General features: G+C 54.6%; 7 protein-coding genes across 7 annotated transcripts; 4 read left to right on the forward strand and 3 right to left on the reverse strand.

The window, feature by feature from the left end:
• Nucleotides 1-24: 24 nt before the first annotated feature.
• Nucleotides 25-3,820, forward strand: QC761_702650 (uncharacterized protein). Its single transcript, XM_062881847.1, has 3 exons — nucleotides 25-595; nucleotides 809-1,454; nucleotides 1,517-3,820. Exons 2-3 carry the CDS (start codon nucleotides 1,134-1,136, stop codon nucleotides 3,779-3,781), a joined length of 2,586 nt encoding a protein of 861 aa, XP_062727965.1. The 5' UTR covers nucleotides 25-595; nucleotides 809-1,133; the 3' UTR covers nucleotides 3,782-3,820.
• A 651-nt stretch (nucleotides 3,821-4,471) lies between these two features.
• On the reverse strand, nucleotides 4,472-6,532 carry QC761_702640 (uncharacterized protein; the record flags this gene model as incomplete). Its single annotated transcript, XM_062881846.1, has 1 exon — nucleotides 4,472-6,532. One exon carries the CDS (start codon nucleotides 6,530-6,532, stop codon nucleotides 4,472-4,474), a length of 2,061 nt encoding a protein of 686 aa, XP_062727966.1.
• An 864-nt stretch (nucleotides 6,533-7,396) lies between these two features.
• Nucleotides 7,397-8,873, forward strand: QC761_702630 (uncharacterized protein). Its single transcript, XM_062881845.1, has 3 exons — nucleotides 7,397-7,986; nucleotides 8,043-8,207; nucleotides 8,266-8,873. The coding sequence occupies exons 1-3, from the start codon at nucleotides 7,688-7,690 to the stop codon at nucleotides 8,693-8,695; spliced, it is 894 nt and encodes a 297-aa protein (XP_062727967.1). The 5' UTR covers nucleotides 7,397-7,687; the 3' UTR covers nucleotides 8,696-8,873.
• Nucleotides 8,874-9,118: 245 nt separating this feature from the next.
• QC761_702610 (uncharacterized protein) lies at nucleotides 9,119-12,605 on the forward strand (the record flags this gene model as incomplete). The annotated part of the gene is made up of 4 exons (XM_062881844.1): nucleotides 9,119-9,812; nucleotides 9,875-9,997; nucleotides 10,047-10,371; nucleotides 10,427-12,605. Exons 1-4 carry the CDS (start codon nucleotides 9,668-9,670, stop codon nucleotides 12,603-12,605), a joined length of 2,772 nt encoding a protein of 923 aa, XP_062727968.1. The 5' UTR covers nucleotides 9,119-9,667.
• Nucleotides 12,606-13,144: 539 nt separating this feature from the next.
• CBR1 (NADH-cytochrome b5 reductase) lies at nucleotides 13,145-14,818 on the reverse strand. Its single transcript, XM_062881843.1, has 4 exons — nucleotides 14,357-14,818; nucleotides 14,216-14,297; nucleotides 13,615-14,158; nucleotides 13,145-13,559 (listed from the first exon to the last, which is right to left on the reverse strand). Exons 1-4 carry the CDS (start codon nucleotides 14,508-14,510, stop codon nucleotides 13,410-13,412), a joined length of 930 nt encoding a protein of 309 aa, XP_062727969.1. The 5' UTR covers nucleotides 14,511-14,818; the 3' UTR covers nucleotides 13,145-13,409.
• Nucleotides 14,819-14,964: 146 nt separating this feature from the next.
• On the forward strand, nucleotides 14,965-15,893 carry QC761_702580 (uncharacterized protein; the record flags this gene model as incomplete). Its single annotated transcript, XM_062881842.1, has 2 exons — nucleotides 14,965-15,319; nucleotides 15,385-15,893. 2 exons carry the CDS (start codon nucleotides 14,965-14,967, stop codon nucleotides 15,891-15,893), a joined length of 864 nt encoding a protein of 287 aa, XP_062727970.1.
• Nucleotides 15,894-15,922: 29 nt separating this feature from the next.
• Nucleotides 15,923-16,408, reverse strand: QC761_702570 (uncharacterized protein; the record flags this gene model as incomplete). The annotated part of the gene is made up of 1 exon (XM_062881841.1): nucleotides 15,923-16,408. The coding sequence occupies one exon, from the start codon at nucleotides 16,406-16,408 to the stop codon at nucleotides 15,923-15,925; it is 486 nt and encodes a 161-aa protein (XP_062727971.1).
• Between the last annotated feature and the right edge of the window lie 172 nt (nucleotides 16,409-16,580).

Here is a 16,580-nt window from a genome sequence, read left to right on the forward strand (position 1 = left end):
TTTGCTAACCACACAGAAGCTCTGGAAGTTCCGGATCTTCCGCTGTTTGTTAAAAAGGTCTTGACCGGGTTTTCGGGTCATGATGCGGGATGTAATGTGCGTGCCTTGCGCACCCGCGAGCGAGCGAAAGGGGGATTATCCAGACTCCTTCCCCTTTTGTGTTGCTATGTAACTTTGATCTCGTCTTTTTTTTAACCGCACTTCCAAGACTTGCAAGACAGACGGTTTAGGTCATGACCTCCGCTTCGGCAAAGATGCGAACCAGGTCGACGTCGGCAGTGAAGCCCTCGCAGAGTGTGCGGAGGTGACATGCCGCGATCGTTTGCGGAATGGCGCTCGGCAAGCCGGGAGGCTTAACCCAGGAACGTGGCCTGGGCGTGTAGCATCGGGCCGTACTGACTTGGGCGCCATCTTGCTTCCAAGATTCTTTCCTGGACTGCCTTTTTGACACTTTGCCGCTTGATCGCGGCTACGCTGCTTTGCGCGCGTGGGGAACGACAACCCTGCAATCTTCGGGACATCTATTTGCGACGTCAACGGTCCGCCGCTTGTCGACTTCTTGTTTGGACGACCAACGGAGGCGGAGAGAGAGCAGGTAAGCAGGCGGCGGCAACCTCGGAGGTCTCGGTCATACTGGCCTTGGGTGAGCATGTTTAGTCACGGTCATGGTCAGCGGATCGAGATGGTATTTTCGAATCTCATGTAGCCCTCTCGCCTCTAATGTCCCCCTCCCCCGGTGCCCCTCCCTTCTCCGGACCGTCCTCCACCCAATCCTGTGTCTGGAAAAGTAAGCTTACCTCTGCCATAGCGTATTCTCGCCCCCAGTTGCTGATCCCCACCGCTCCAGATCCAGGACCACAGAGCCCGAAGGAGTCCTTTGCCTGATTCCCGAATGGACGCCCACTGTTACATCCAAGACCGCAATAACGGACAGGGTGCCGCCGCGTCCACCTACCGGGGAATTTTCAATCCAAGCCATCACGCTCCTCATTTGCCTTCTGTTGCTTCCGACTTCCCGTCTGTGAAGGGCCTCCGTAATGCGGGTGGGCACGTGTGATGCGGACGGGGGGGTGCTGTTGATATTTTAGGGGCCATGATCATGGCCAGCAAACGAAGGTTTAAGTAGGGGCGGTATGCCACGCTGGGTGCTGCTTTCCTCTCTCCCTTCCCTCCTTGCACTCCAGCAGCCAGGACAAGGTGACATTGTGGCGTCTGTCAAGATGAGGTCTGCCTCTAGGTTTCTCGGTGCCCTCGCGGCGGTGGCTTCGCTGCCGTCTGCGTTTGGCCAAAACAACGTGCCCAACACCTTCACTGACGCGGAGACGGGTATTGTCTTCAACTCCTGGGGCATTCCCAATGGCAGCCCTCAGTCCCAAGGTGGGTGGACCTTTGGTATGGCCCTTCCCTCGGACGCCCTTTCCACAGACGCTACCGAGTTCATCGGTTACTTGGTATGAAGACCCCTTAACCCCTGATGCCTATGGCTATGGCTTTCTCAGAAACTAACTCGGTGTAGGAATGTGCTTCCAAGGATGCGGCTGGCTGGTGCGGTTTCTCCCTCGCTGGTCCCATGACCAACTCCCTCCTCATCACCGCTTGGCCACATGAGGACACCGTCTACACCACTCTTCGGTACGCCGGTGGCTACGCCATGCCCGACAAGTACGCCGGCAACGCCGAGATCACCCAGATCCGCTCCAGCCAAAACTCCACACACTTCTCCCTGGTTTTCAGGTGCAAGAACTGCTTGCAATGGGATCACAACGGCTCAACCGGTGGGGCCTCGACCAGCGGCGGCTTCTTGGTTCTTGGCTGGGTTCAGGCTTTCCCCTCGCCTGGCAACCCGACTTGCCCTGATCAGATCACCCTCGAGCAGCACGACAACGGTATGGGCATCTGGGGCGCCGTTCTCGACGAGAATGTTGCCAACCCATCCTACACTGCCTGGGCTGCTCAGGCTACCAAGACCGTCACTGGCGACTGCGGCGGTCCCGTTGAGACCGGTATCATCGGTGTGCCTGTTCCTACTGGCACCGCCTTTGACTACATTGTCGTTGGTGGTGGTGCCGGTGGTATCCCCACCGCTGATAAGCTCAGCGAGTCTGGCAAGAGCGTTCTCCTTATCGAGAAGGGTATTGCCTCCACTGGCGAGCACGGTGGTACCTTGAAGCCCAAGTGGCTTGAGGGCACTCAACTCACCCGCTTCGATGTCCCCGGTCTTTGCAACCAGATCTGGGTTGACAGCAACGGTATTGCTTGCACTGATACCGACCAGATGGCTGGTTGCGTCCTCGGTGGTGGCACTGCTATCAACGCTGGTCTCTGGTTCAAGCCTTACTCTCTCGACTGGGACTACCTCTTCCCTACCGGCTGGAAGGCCAAGGACGTTGCTGGTGCCATCAGCAGGGTCTTTTCCCGCATTCCCGGCACTGACACGCCTTCCCAGGATGGTCAGCGTTACCTCCAGCAAGGTTTCAATGTCCTTGCTGGCGGTCTCCGGGCTGCTGGCTGGCAGCAGGTCACGGCTAACAACGCCCCTGACCGCAAGAACCGCACCTTCTCCAACACCCCTTACATGTTCTCCGGTGGTCAGCGTGGCGGCCCCTTGGCTACCTACCTTCGCACTGCCAAGACCCGCCCCAACTTCAACCTCTGGCTCAACACCGTCGTCAAGCGTGTGATCCGCACCGACGGCCACATTACCGCCGTTGAGGTCGAGCCCTTCAGAGATGGTGGCTACAAGGGTATCGTCAAGGTCAAGGACGTCACCGGCCGTGTCGTTCTCTCTGCCGGTACTTTCGGCAGTGCCAAGATCCTCCTCCGCTCCGGTATTGGTCCCGCCGACCAGCTCGAGATCGTCAAGAACTCGGTCCTCGACGGCCCTGACTTCATCAACAACGCCTCGTGGATCAACCTCCCCGTTGGCTACAACTTGGATGACCACCTCAACACCGACACCGTCATCAGCCACAACAACGTCGGCCCTGCCTTCTACGACTTCTACCAGGCCTGGACCGCCCCCAACACCACCGACGCCAACAAGTACCTCTCCTCCCGCTCTGGCATTCTCGCCCAGTCGGCCCCCAACATCGGCCCCATGTTCTGGGAGGAGATCAAGGGCGCTGACGGCAAGGTCAGACAGCTCCAGTGGACCGCCCGTGTCGAGGGCTCCTTTGACGTCCCCAACGGCTACGCCATGACCATGTCCCAGTACCTCGGCCGCGGCGCCACCTCGCGCGGCCGCATGACCATCACCCCTTCCCTCACCACCATCGTCTCCGACGTCCCCTACCTCAAGGACCCCAACGACAAGGAGGCCGTCATCACGGGCCTGAACAACCTCCGCGCCGCCCTCAACAACGTCCAGGGCCTGACATGGAACTACCCCACCGCGTCCATGTCCTCGCGCGAGTACGTCGACTCCATCCCCGTCACCCCCGGCGTCCGCCGCGCCAACCACTGGATGGGCACCAACAAGATTGGCACCGACGACGGCCGCCTCGGCGGTACTGCGGTTGTGGACCTCAACACCAAGGTGTACGGCACCGATAACTTGTTTGTTGTTGATGCGTCCATCTTCCCTGGTACTCCCGCTACCAACCCGAGCAGTTATATCGTTACTGCTGCTGAGCACGCCTCTGCCAAAATTCTGGCGCTGCCGCCTGCGCAGGTGAATGCCAAGTGGGCGCAGTGCGGGGGGAAGAACTGGACGGGGAGCTTCCAGTGCGCTGCGGGGAGCACGTGCCAGAGGCAGAATGATTGGTATAGTCAGTGCCTTTAAAGGTTGAGGGGGTGATAACCTAGGGGAAGGAAACCGGGGGGTTGGGATGGGGGGGTGGTAGCATTCTTTGTGAATAGTTATTTCTTTAGGTATATATCTCGCATGTGCATATAACAAATGTTGTTCATACTTAAAATCGTGCTCTTATGACTTCTGTGATAATGTTTTGATGCTCTGGGTCCTGAAACTAGTCTCGTTTCTCCCTACAAAAGACGACAGGTTTTCCGAGTCAAAATAAGGGATGTTTCAATACAGCCTGGCTGAACCTCCTCGAATCGCCAACACCACCACCCTCCCTGTCACTATCTGGTCATTAGCAGAGAACTTTGCGTGATAACGGGCACCCTGCCTCCATTTGAAGTTTTATCCATTGGAAAGTAGAGCATCCCAGGGCAAACGTGTCTCGTACAACTCTCTTATCTTGAGGAAATCCTTTGGTATTTTTTCCACAACCGACTGAGAGTGCAATACAAAGTAAATATTCATTTACGTCACGCGGATAAAGTAGCTCGATTTATCCATCAACCGCATTGTTTTATTTGGAAAAAGCCCACGTAATCACCTTGCGAAGTCATTATCAGGATTTTCAAACGGAAATCAAATGGGGAATCATTCCACAGCTGCCCGTGTGTTCCCAAATCTCTCCCCATGTAAAGAAACAAATCAGGGCCATCTCTCCTCTACATAAACTCAAATCGAAGGACGACTATATGTACGCCCCTCATAAAAACTTGCCCCTCTCATACGCCCATCATTCCGCTGCTGCTCAGCCTTGACCGGCTGTCTAGGAGCCCGGAGACCAGGCTGAATCCGAGGCGGTGAACCTTGGGCAGACTGAGGAGATCCGCGATAGTAACTCTTCTCTACCAACTCCAACCGATGGAACACCGCCGTCATCTGATTACGGAGGATCCTGTTCTCCTCTTCTCCTACCCGTAACCTCTCCTTCATTGCTCCATGCTCGTTGGTGACCTCTTCCATCTGGTTTTCGAGTTTGAGGATCCTGATCACGGCCGCATTATGCCTGTTGACGAGATCTACTAGCATTTCCTTCTCGATTTTGTCTTTCCCTTTGTCGTCTCCCAAAGTCTCAACGGTCTTGCCCACCTTCGCGGGTGGTGTCTCAGACCCCTTGGGTGGAGATGGTAGGTTGACCTGCTCGGCGGTGTCGACATGCTGTACAGCTTTCTGCTTCTTTCTTGGCGCCACTGAAGTGGCATCATCATCATCCTCCGTGTCTTCTTGAAGCTGCCTCTTCGCTAGGGCACTGGGCATAATATCCCGCAGTACCTCCTTTACAGGATCCATCATCTCTTTCTTCAGTATCGGCCAGCAGTTTACTGCTGTGCTCGGCGATGGTTGGGGGGCCGGTGGTGTCTGCTGGTGTGTGATACTGGTGTTGCGATGCTCATTCTGGGTTTCTCCAATCCGTTCGCTCTGTGAGTCTTGCTTCTCACGCATTTTATCCTGACGCTTCTCCTCCTCCTGACGCTTCTCCCTCTTGCGTTTTGCATCCAGACGTCTCCTCTCCTGGAGTTTTTCCTCCTGAGCCCTCTCCTCCTGAACCCTCTCCTCCTGAACCCTCTCCTGAAGCTGCGTCTCTTTCTGTCCCACCTCCATTTCCTCAACTACCCCAACCTCCTCTTGCACCACCACTCCATCCCCACCCTCCAGGCTATTCTCCGAATCCCCAGACCCCTCTTCCACAACCTCCAGCCAGCTCCCACTAACAACCACCTCCCTTACTAACTCCGCCAAATCATCCTCAAACCCCAGCGGCAACACCTTCCCCTTAGTCACCTTCATGTACAACACTCTCCATACTGCATCAAAAATCCTCGCCCCCTTCCAAAACTCCGGAACCTTCTCCCATCCTTCGCCCGTGGGCTCCACAGCCTCGACATAATCGTGATCAAAAATCCACCCCAGCTGAACCCCCTCGTCCTCAAAAGCCTCCGTAATAAAACGCGGCATCCCACCCCAGCTCCTCTTCTCGACGACCTCAATGGCGAAAAGTTCAGACCGGGTGCCCAGCCATGGCATCTTCCCGTTGGTGTTGCAGGCCTCGCGCCAGGTGGCGTGATTGGCTCGCCAGGTCTTGACAAGGGGGGCTGTCTCGCGGGTCGCGCGGCGGATGGGGAGCTTGTAGGTTTTGCCGTTGGTGAGGGGAAGACGTGCGAGCTGTCGAGCTGTTTCGCGGAGGTTGAGCCATTTTGGAATGGTAGGGATAATATTGGAGAACTTAGAAAGGCGGTACTGAGATTCGAAATGGTTGGTGATCAGTTTGACCGAGAGGTGAGATTCTTTGAGAGCGCTGAGGCGGGCTTTCATGGTGGAGCGATTGCTCTTGGTGGTTGAGACGGAGTCTGTTGAGGTGGAAGGAGCGTGGAAAGCGGAAGGAGCGACAAAGTGGGAAGGAGCAGCAGAGGTGGAAGGAACAGCAGAGGTGGAAGGAACAGCAGAGGTGGAAGGAACAACAGATGTGGAAGGAGCGACGTAAGTGGAAAGAGCGGGCGTGAAAGGGCACATGGGGTTTGAGTGGTCCATAGAGGCCGGTTGTTTGATTCCGGTGGTGGCTCGAGGAGTTGGCGGTTGGATAACGTTCATGGCCAGAAACTGGATCAATGGCGAGGGCTCGTTTGTGTTTCTAATCATCTTCCGCTCATCATTAGAATCTATATAGGGTGGTGTGCTCGACTCCGGACCTTCGATGGAGGCCGCAGGAATGTCCCGGTCGGAAATGTCGTCCATAATTGGAGGGGGCGTGGCTGAAAACGCCGGGTGCGGTGTATCTCCACGTTTGGTTCTGACTGAAGGTATTGTCGGAGGGTGTGGCTTGTGAGCTACGCTGGGTTCTGAGATTTTCTGTTGCTGGACTTTCGATGACAATTGGTCAGGTACGGGTGAAGGATTCTCGGTAGGTTTGAAGACAGAATCTGAGTACCCGCCAGACCAAGTTGACCAGCCGCCAGGGAAAATCTTGAACCCACTCTGAGAATTCTGCATCGTGGTGCTCAAGATCGAAGGTCTTTGGAAAGGGCTGAGATAATATTTTATGGGATGGGGATCTATCGACAGTGCTCGCTCTCGGTTGCTGTCGAATGTTGCTCTTGCTTGGGGCAGATTGTCGATGAGGGAGATTTGTTGAAGGGAACCCTCTGGCAAGAATTGGGATTGAAGGAGAGAGAAATATTTAACGATTGATCTCGTCCTAAAGAAATTTAGAAGGAAAGCACAACTTCGACATGTATATGGGGTGGCTTGGGTGCTTCCAATTGACCATTTATTTAGTATTGTCGACAGACTCAACCGGCATCTTACGATGCCTCAGGCCCATTTTGGTCGTCCTATTGTCATGATCCAGACAGCCAACTCGAAATGCCACTATCAATAAATTAATCATATTCCAGTTAATCTAGTCCTATTGTAAGCACCACTCTTCTAAGTCTGTAAGTCTGCCTACCAAAACAAGTATCACTGCTGCTTGAACCTGAGCCTCACCACCCCCTTTTCTCCCCCAAACGCCAGAAATATGGGTCCAAACTCAGGGGCTTCTTGGCACCCTACCCCCGATCACACCCAACCCTAACCCCCTCTCTTCTTACCACCCATTCCCTGAAGTCCGCCCTTTTGGACCCAGACATCTAACCGCATTGGAAGCGACACCCGAATCCATCTATTCCAAACCTTGGCAACAGTTCTGTCCTCTTTTTCTTCTCATATTCACCTCTTCTGTCGACATCTCGCACCCATTTGTTGTTTTTCTTTTTCTTTTTTCCAACTCCTCGAATCGTGAAACGGTCTCGTCTCAACGGTTATCCCCACTTTTGACCACTTCAAAGGCAGGGATATCCATTTCCCTGCGACTTACACATTCAATGTCCTCCTGAAAAAGAGAGAAGCAGAATGTTCCGGATATTTGTCATAGCCGTCCTCCCCCTCTTCTTCGTCTTCTCCTCTGAAATCTTCACCTTCCTATCCGGCGCCCTCTGCCCATCATGCAACTGCGAGTCAGCGAAACCGCTTCACAGGATCCCTCGCCCCCAGCTCAGGCCAGAGTTTCTGGCGCTGGAGAACGGGACTGATGCCAGGCTGGGGTGTGAAGACGTCGGGTATAAGATCCATGTCTTTTCCCGGGAGCCGTTGGTGGTGTATTTTGAGAATTTTGTTTCGGCGAGGGAGAGGGAGCATTTGCTTGATATTAGGTGAGTTTATCGCTGGGGTGAAAAGAAGCTGGGATGAGAGCTGATGGGGGCAATAGTGAGAAAATCTATACGCCCTCAACTATCACGCATAACGGGGGGCAGACGAGTGATAGGAATACTAAGGTGAGGGACTCGGAGGTTGCGCTTGTGCCGAGGACGGAGGGGGTGAGGTGTATTGAGAGGAGGGCTAGGGAGGTGCAGGGGTGGAGGGAGGAGGTTTGGTGAGTTTTGAGTTGAAGTGTGAAGCGCTGATCAAGGAGGAAACTGACGACGAGACAGGATTGAAAGGTTGAGAGTCCAGAGATATAACCCTGGTGGACACTACAGCCATCACTTTGACTGGAGCTCGGGGAGGGGTGGCTGGGGTAGGGTGAGCAGCTTCATGGTTTGGGTTCATGGTGAGGAGTTGGAGGGAGGAGGGACAGAGTTCCCCAGGTTGGAGCTGAGAGGTGATAAGAAGAAGTGGTGCAAGTTCATTGAGTGTGAAGACAATCTAGATGGCGAGGACTCGAAAGACAAGGGCGTGGAGACAGCCGAAGACAAGAAGGGAGCGGTGTTCAAAGTCATACCTGGAAATGCTGTTTACTGGGAGAATTTCAGGTCTGATGGAACCGGAAGAGGGTATAACGAGACGTGGCATGCTGGATTGCCCGTGAAGAAGGGAGTCAAGGTTGGGCTGAACATTTGGAGCTATGGGAGGATTGACTGAGTGATTGGTCTCACATATCAAAAACGGGGGCTGTAGACAAAAAGGGGTAAAAACAAACAAATGGGCTCAGCAACTTCCATCACTGATTTGAAAAGCCACAAGAAGCGAACTGTCGCTTGGCAGCAGATACGGGGCATCCATGCGAAAGCCACAAGATATGCGAGGGCGATTCATCGTGTGCGGAATTGACTTGACAGCTCACCTCGTAACCGCGCTGACGCAAGTCCCAATCTCCCACTGCCGCACCGCGCGCCAGCCTCGCAACGTCAGGTTGAGTCACCGGCAGACTTTATTGACCATCGTGACGTCTCTCGATGGCACTTTACTGGAACTTTGCGCACTATAATCCCCTATATGTGCTGCAATGGGAAGGCGTGAGTCATCAGAGCGCGGCCATCATTCGCAACAGCAGCCAAACCCCGGGCTTTCCCGACACCCATGAACACACCGCAACTCTAGAGGTAAGAGGGAATGCGAGAGAATCCGATAGCCCCAGGCAGCTCTTGGATGATGGTCAGGATTGTTAGCTGTATCGTATCAGGTAGCTAACTAACAATATCCCACACGAAGCTGAGCCGCAAATGATAGGTACCAGCTTAACTAAGCGACTCCTCGGAGGTCGGACCAAAAACCGTCCGCCCCTTTGGCAAAGAGTCCGAAATCCCTGGCATCCACCCAACTGCCAGACCAGGTGTTACGGCACAAAGCCGCGCGAACGGCTTCTGGCTTTTCAGGCATCATGGGTGAGGCTCCCATGGCTGACGAATGGTTGCCCAAGTGGGACGCAATCCGCGCGGAGCGTACTCCGTGACGTTGAAGGTGCGGATGGGGGACGTTGAAAAACAATAAAATAGACCACCAAAATGCCGGGTCCCCGGGCATCGCACTCTTGTTCAGTCCGGCTTGCCTCTTCTTGTGTCGTTTTGTTTGTCTTTTTTTGTAATCGTATTCGGAGTTTAGTATCTTAGTATTATGTCAATGTCAACCTATACACCGTCATCAACATCCCCTGATGGACCCTCAGAGCCGCCGCCAACAGCTAGTGGTAGCGGGACGGGAGCAACAGCAGCTCACGAGCCGTTGGCTTGTGTGAGTTGTCGGACGAGGAAGCTGAAATGTAAGGCCACCCTACACGCCGTATAAGCCATCTATACGGGCCAATTGCTGACTCGGGCACAGGTGATCGTAGAAAGCCGAATTGCACCAGGTGTTCTCGGAGTGGTGGCGAGTGTCACTACCCGGAGTCTCGGAGGAGACCAGCGTTTAAGCGAAGGAATGTTAGAGAGTTGGAAGAGAGACTAGGTATGTACGCCTCTACCCCTTGGAGTTCTGGCGCTGACAGTTTCTGTAGCACAGGTGGAAGGTCTCTTGAAGAATGTCAGCAGGCGGCGAACCAGCCGGGAAGCCGGGCCTAGCACAACGTCTGGTTCTCTAGAACCGTCACGGCAGCCATCTCAAGAATCATCCCCTCTAGCTGGCCTAGAGGCCGATGCTTCTCAGATCAATCTTGACGACTTATTTGCAGATCCAACTTTCCAAGATCCATCATGGTTTCCACCACCACCACCTCCTCCCCCAGATGGATTTTCGTCCACAGCCAACAACCCTCCGCCATGGGACCTGTTTGGTTTGGGTCAGTTTGAGAGCTTGCCCCCGTGGGAAATGATTGAGGAATTGTAAGTGCGGGGGTGGTAGGCGAATGTTGGAGGAAACATGTACTGATAGAGATAGGCATGATTTATTCTTCTCAATCCACTACTCATTTCTGCCCATTATTCACAAGGACGGGTATTTGGCTGCTTTTCACCGGCCGCCTCATATGCGACCTCCCATGTGTCTTCAGTATTCCATCTGGACTATGGCAGCGGATGGCCATCCCAAGTATGGGTGTTATCACGAGGCTTTGTACCGTCGAGCTCGGCAGTACTTGGAGGCGGATGAACTCAAGGTTCGTCACAATATCGTCGCTCCCACGCAATCAACGGGAACTAACCTTTTGCAGGGGCATGGAGAGCATTTCATCACGGTATCCCACGGTCAAGCCTGGGCCCTGATCGCCGCCGATGAGGCCAGGAGAATGCTTTTCACCCGGGCAGCATTGAGCTCCGCTCGATGCGTTCGAATCGTCGGCATGATGGGCCTCCACCGGCTCGACAGCACAGCCGCCGACGAAGAACACCCCATCGCTCCCATGATCCCCCCTCCCAAAGGCTGGGTCGAACTGGAAGAACGCCGACGTCTATTCTGGGGCGCCTTCTGCATCGACAGCTACGCCGGCATCAGCACCGGCTGGCCAACCCTCATCGACACCAACCAAGTCACCACCCACCTCCCCGCCTCCGAGGACGCCTTCGCCAAAGGCCAAGAGGAAAAGTCCACCTCCCTCCAGTCCCTCTTCAACGGCTTCAACTACTCCACCTACGGCGGCAACGTCGTCATCTGCCACATCTTCAACCAAATCATGAAGCACGCCCACTGCCCCATGCCCTCCGACCGCCCAGACGATTTAGAGTCCGGCCCCTTCTGGCAACGCCACCGCGAACTCGACACCTTGCTATCCAGCGCCTTCATGTTCCTCCCCGACCGCCTCCGCCTCCCAAAGAACATCACCGACCCGGTCGCAATCCAAATAAACATGAACCTCCACGCCGCCGTCATCTGCCTCCACAACACCGCCTACGAAAAAGCAGACAAGCTCCCCTCCTTACCTGCGTCCGTCAAACAAGACAGCCGCACCCGCTCCCTCATGGCAGCAGGCGAAATAGTAAACATCCTCAAGCTAAGCCACAACATGAAGACGGGGTATAAATCCCCGCTGAGGGCCCTCTCGTTGTACTGCGCGGCGTCGGTGTACGTCTCCGTCGCCGCCGCCAAAGACACCACCACCCCCGCCAACCCCCCGTCACCATCCTTCCTCTCCTCGGTCAACACCAACCTTGAGACTCTCCTTAAATCGATGGAGGCGATTTCAAAGCTGCACTACATCACGAGGGCGTATCTAAATCAGATACTCCTTGACATCGACCGCTCGGGGGTATCTCTGTCATTTCCACTTTCGGAGTATTTGAGCAAGGAATCTCACCCGTGTGAGCACGGGATTCCAATCGTGGCTCGCACTTCGGGACACAGACAGACGAGGCTGCCAGTTCCGTTTTCTACACCGGGGGGGCAGCAGCAGAGGGTGATGGTTCCGGGGGTGTTTGCTGATAGAAACTTTGGTGGTGGAAACATCCACCCCGGCGCGGGTATATCCTCTGGTTTGTCCTCCATGGTGAGCGGGATGGTGGCTGGGTGTGGACTGCAGGTTTTGACGGGGGATGGGGTGAGGAAACAACCGGAACAACAGCAGGGGCGGTTTGTGGATGCTTTTCACCCTTGTGATAACCCGCCCTATGCTAGAGGGCAGGTGAACACCGCTAGGGCCGCCACGGGGGAGAGGGTGATGATGTTTGGGTTTCGGGGTGGGAGGGAGGAAATGGTAGGGCTGCAGGACTTGCCTTTTAGGTTGGGGATGCAGACTGGGCTTGTGGGGACGGGGGCTGGGTTGGGGTTTGAGATGGGGATGGCTGGAGGAGGGACGGGGAAGGAGAAGGATGGGGATGTACTTCTGCATTTTTCGCCGGGGAATGTGGGGGGTGTTTCGGGGGAGGGAAATCACGGCCAAGTTGGTGGTGGTAAAGGGAAAGAAGATGGGAATGCGATGGATATTTTTGATGAGTTTCAAGATTTGGGAGAGGGGACGGGTGGCGGGGGAGATGGTGATTGGGGCATGTTGGATCCTACCGACACTTTTTACTCACTGCTGTATAATGATGGGGCCAACACTGACAATAATGGGGGAGGAGATAATAATTGTGGGAATATGTGGTCGGTGAATGATTTTACTGGGATGTGGGGTGGTCCTCGATAGAAATGGGCTTGGGTGATAGAATGGCTTGTATATCGGCGCGGGTGAGATTCTATTTCTTTGTTTCGTCATGGGCATGGCTTTGCGAAATCTATATGGATGGGCTTGGAATGGCATGGGACAGGACTTTGAACAAGGGATTGGCATGGGACAGGACTCTGAACAAGGGATTGGCATGGGTTGAAGATCTCACCTGATTGTATATTATGGGCATCGGATATGCGACAAGGCATTGGGATGGGATGGGTACATCGCCAGGCTAAGGCAGGACGGACATACAAGGGGTGCAAGACAATCTCCAAGAAGGATTGTACGATACATGTACATTATCAGGAAGGTTGGGACAGGTTGGAAGACTTCCCTGCTCAATTAGATAGCATTCATCATCATGAGGGAAGAGCTCCTCGCTCTGCAAATTTGACATCAAAGATTGTTTAGATTGATCTGGAATACCTACCAAGTTGTGCAATAAATTGACCATAGCAACGCAGCATAGGCGGTATACAAACAAAGGACATGCCCTCCAACGAAAAGGGGGTGGCAAACTCCAATATTCCACAAACAAACAAGTACACCATGATGCCACCCAACTCCAAAATCATTTCCAATCTATCTGTATACAAAAAAGGCCATGCATGTCATTATAACTATCGTTTTGATAATTAGGACGTATAAAAGCTAGGGTTGCCCCTAACTTGGGACGTCGGGGATCATTGGCAGCATAACAAGTCACCATTCCCCCCCGCGATCCCTCCTCTTGTCGTACACAACTTTTTCACCTCATTAACACCGACACTCTGGGCCACCTTAGAAAGCAAAGATCTGGTCCTCGAGCTTGCTGACGGGCCTGGCCTTCTTGAAGCCAAGAGCCTCCGCAGTCTTCTTGAGGCCGCTGACCATGGGAGGGGGGCCGCAGAGAAGAAGCTTGACATCCTCGGCGGGCTTGGGGAGCCATTTCTGTATAAACCGTTAGCAATTGTTCTTTTTTAGAACGAGTAGAGAAAAAACCTACGGTGATCATATCGCCGGTAACATAGCCAACACCGCCCTGCCAGTCCGCAGGGGGCTTGTCTAAAACGTAGTGCACGCGGATGCCCTTGTCCTCCTTGGTGAGCGCGTCGAGGTCCTCCTTGAGCAGAATGTCCTCCTTGGTGACGTTGGCAAAGATGAGATCGACCTGGGTGGTGTCGCCAGCCTTGCGGCCGCGGACAATGGCGCGGATGACCTGGAGCATGGGGGTGATACCAGTACCGCCGGCGATCATGCCAAAGTGACGGACCATGTTGGGAGTGTAGACGAAAGCGCCCTTGGGGCCCTTGACGCGGATGGTCTGGCCAACGGCAAGACCGGCCATGTGCTTGGAGATGTTACCGGTAGGGTAGGACTTGATGAGGAGATCGAAGTAGCCGGGCTGGTGGTCACCAGAGACGGGGGTGTAGGAGCGGACGATTTCCTTGGTGGTGCCATCGGGCTGGGGGAGATGGGCGCCGATCGAGATGTGCTGGCCGATGGGGAGGCCGAGGATATCGGATGGGTTGGGGAGAGCGAAGCGGTAGCTAGAGGGCGTTGGTTAGTTGGTGGCTATTGATGCCGGCGGGCAGGAAGTGGCTTACATGGCTACATTGTGGGAGATGATGGTCTTCTCCTTGAGCTCAAACTCCTGGAAGGCATCTGGCTTGAGGACCTTCTTGGGCTCTGCATGGACGTTAGCTAACGCTCCCTAGGAATGGCCAGAGTGTTCCAATGTGACATACGGGTCCGGATGAACTTGATGGCGCCGAGGGCAATGGCGACGAGCACGGCGTAGTGCAGGAACTCGCGCTTCAGAATGGCGGTGCCGAGCACGATGAGACCGGCCGGGATGTATATCCCGTCGACATACTTCTTCGCAAGCAGAGAGTCGGACATGTTGGGCGATTCGGCTGTGTCGATCTGTCTGGCCGTGGACGACAGAAGGTGAGGAGAGGATCTAGAGAGGTGACGCACGAGGTGAGTCCGTCCGCAACCGCCAAAAAAAAAGGATCAAGACGGGGAGCCGTCAACTGAAAAATGATTTCTCGAGCGTCGAGCGGAACGGGGGTGGGAGACTGAAAGTGGGCCGATTTGGCGCGGGCTGGACCGATTCTGCCCGGGGAGTGGCTTCTGAAAACCGGGGCCCCACCAAATCTACAGCGATGGTGCCGCCTGTGGTTCAACAATTCTGGTACCCCCCGGCTGGTTGACACCTTGTTGGCATCTTGGCAGCGTCGTCGCGTCTTGACGGGGCAGTGACAAAAAGTGACAGGCCAGCTATACTATCTGATAGTAGCGATAACACCGAGTCCTCCGATGGGCGGACGCCATTGTTTAGAAAGGTGAAGCAATGCTTCGTCCGACGCACAACATCAAGGGTCTGCATCTCCTCAGACAGCGCCTCTCAACACCCGGCCCGTCCTTGGCTCCCGCTCAGCGTGTTATTGTCGAACAAGCTTCTGCTTCCTTCGCCAGACGATTTAGCGGTGGAACCTTGAAGAAGCCCCAGAGACAACCCCACCATCGCGGCACAGGTGCAACAAGAGATTTACCGGGTAAACACATCCCAGCCATGGGTGAGAATACCGATACACTGGCCCAGGTCGACGCTCCCTTTCCCCTGACAGAGGTCGACAAATGGGTGCTCTCACAGACCGACGAAGAGTTCAAATGCCATGACTGGGACGAGTTATGTGTGATCCTTCGTACGGCTTGCCCATACTGCTCATCTATTTGGTGCCCTGAGACTACTCATCTAACACATGCTCAGAGAACAACGATCTCCATCTTCTCAAGAGAAAGCCATCCGATCTTCGGCGGTACATCAAGTGGACTACCGAGACAAAAGCCGAGTATGGCAACATAACCAACTTTCTCATTACCCATCGGCTCCCCAAGGCCTGGGGCAAACCACCCTTCACTCCAGCTTCCAGTATCCCGTTTGAGAACCCATCCGACTACCGCGTTCTCATGAATGACTGGCCCTACGGCTTCGCTCCAGGCATATCTCACATCGTTGTCTGGACACGCACTCCCATTGCCACAGATGATACCGTCGGAGACATGACGCATCAAAGCAGGAAGATCGTGGCCGATTTCATCAAGAGATTCTTCGTAGACCGGCTCGGACCGGGAGGCGAGAAAAAGGTGATTTGGTTCAAGAATTGGGTGGCCCTTCAGAGTGTGCGGACAGTCGATCATGTCCACGTGTTGGTGAGGGATGTAGAGCCGCAGGTGCTGGAGGAGTGGTCAAGGGAGCTCGAATGCCACAAGGCATAAGTATATAATAGAAGTTTCGTCGAGTAGAATTAAGCTGCCGCCCGCCGTTGCTTGCGGTTGCCAACGGCAGGTGCACCGGCATCCGCGCTTCCACCTAGTTGAGCCATTTGCCTAGCAGCACCAAACATGCCATAGCCCTTGTAGAGCCCATAAGCGGGCACGATAGTCCATAGGAACCAAGCCCAGTTTCCGAAAAGAGCCACGAGAATGGCGGCGGCCCAAGTCACCCAGACCACGTCGAACATGTACTCGGTGAGTCCAGCAGCCGCAAGATCCTCTCCGGATGACTTGAGAGCCTTGGTGGAGGGGTCGTATGTCGGACGGCCCGACTTTTCCAAGATGAACTGGCAGACAAAGCTGGGAAGCGAGAGGACGAACCAGGTCAGAAGGGACCGTGACCTGAAGATGAAGTTGAGCAGCAGGAAGAGGCCATTGACGATGAGTGAGCCGAGATGGAGGTTGTTGAGCGTTGCCACATTGGACTTGGCTCTATCTTTGCGTGCCTTTTGAGCCATGGTGAGATGCTGTGGTAGTCCAGGCTGAGTTGTCGAATTGGCGTGAGATGTCGTTGACGGTCGACGGTTGAGGAAAGACGTTGAAGTGGGTTTAAGCTCGAGCTAATGCCATTCGTGGCCGATTGCAGGACCCCTGGATGGACCCACACAAAATGAAGTGGCTTGATTCTAC

Source organism: Podospora bellae-mahoneyi, chromosome 7, assembly GCF_035222275.1.
Source record: "Podospora bellae-mahoneyi strain CBS 112042 chromosome 7, whole genome shotgun sequence".
NCBI lineage: Eukaryota > Fungi > Ascomycota > Sordariomycetes > Sordariales > Podosporaceae > Podospora > Podospora bellae-mahoneyi.

Excerpts from the sequence above, each read along its gene's own strand:
- QC761_702650 (XM_062881847.1), top strand. The coding sequence starts at position 1,134 with ATGCCACGCTGGGTGCTGCTTTCCTCTCTCCCTTCCCTCCTTGCACTC. Across the intron at positions 1,455-1,516 it reads AGTTCATCGGTTACTTGGTA|GAATGTGCTTCCAAGGATGC; the intron begins TGAAGACCCCTT and ends AACTCGGTGTAG.
- QC761_702630 (XM_062881845.1), top strand. The coding sequence starts at position 7,688 with ATGTTCCGGATATTTGTCATAGCCGTCCTCCCCCTCTTCTTCGTCTTC. Across the intron at positions 7,987-8,042 it reads GAGCATTTGCTTGATATTAG|TGAGAAAATCTATACGCCCT; the intron begins GTGAGTTTATCG and ends TGGGGGCAATAG. Across the intron at positions 8,208-8,265 it reads GGGTGGAGGGAGGAGGTTTG|GATTGAAAGGTTGAGAGTCC; the intron begins GTGAGTTTTGAG and ends ACGACGAGACAG.
- CBR1 (XM_062881843.1), bottom strand. The coding sequence starts at position 14,510 with ATGTCCGACTCTCTGCTTGCGAAGAAGTATGTCGACGGGATATACATC. Across the intron at positions 14,298-14,356 it reads CATCAAGTTCATCCGGACCC|AGCCCAAGAAGGTCCTCAAG; the intron begins GTATGTCACATT and ends ACGTCCATGCAG. Across the intron at positions 14,159-14,215 it reads ATCTCCCACAATGTAGCCAT|CTACCGCTTCGCTCTCCCCA; the intron begins GTAAGCCACTTC and ends AACGCCCTCTAG.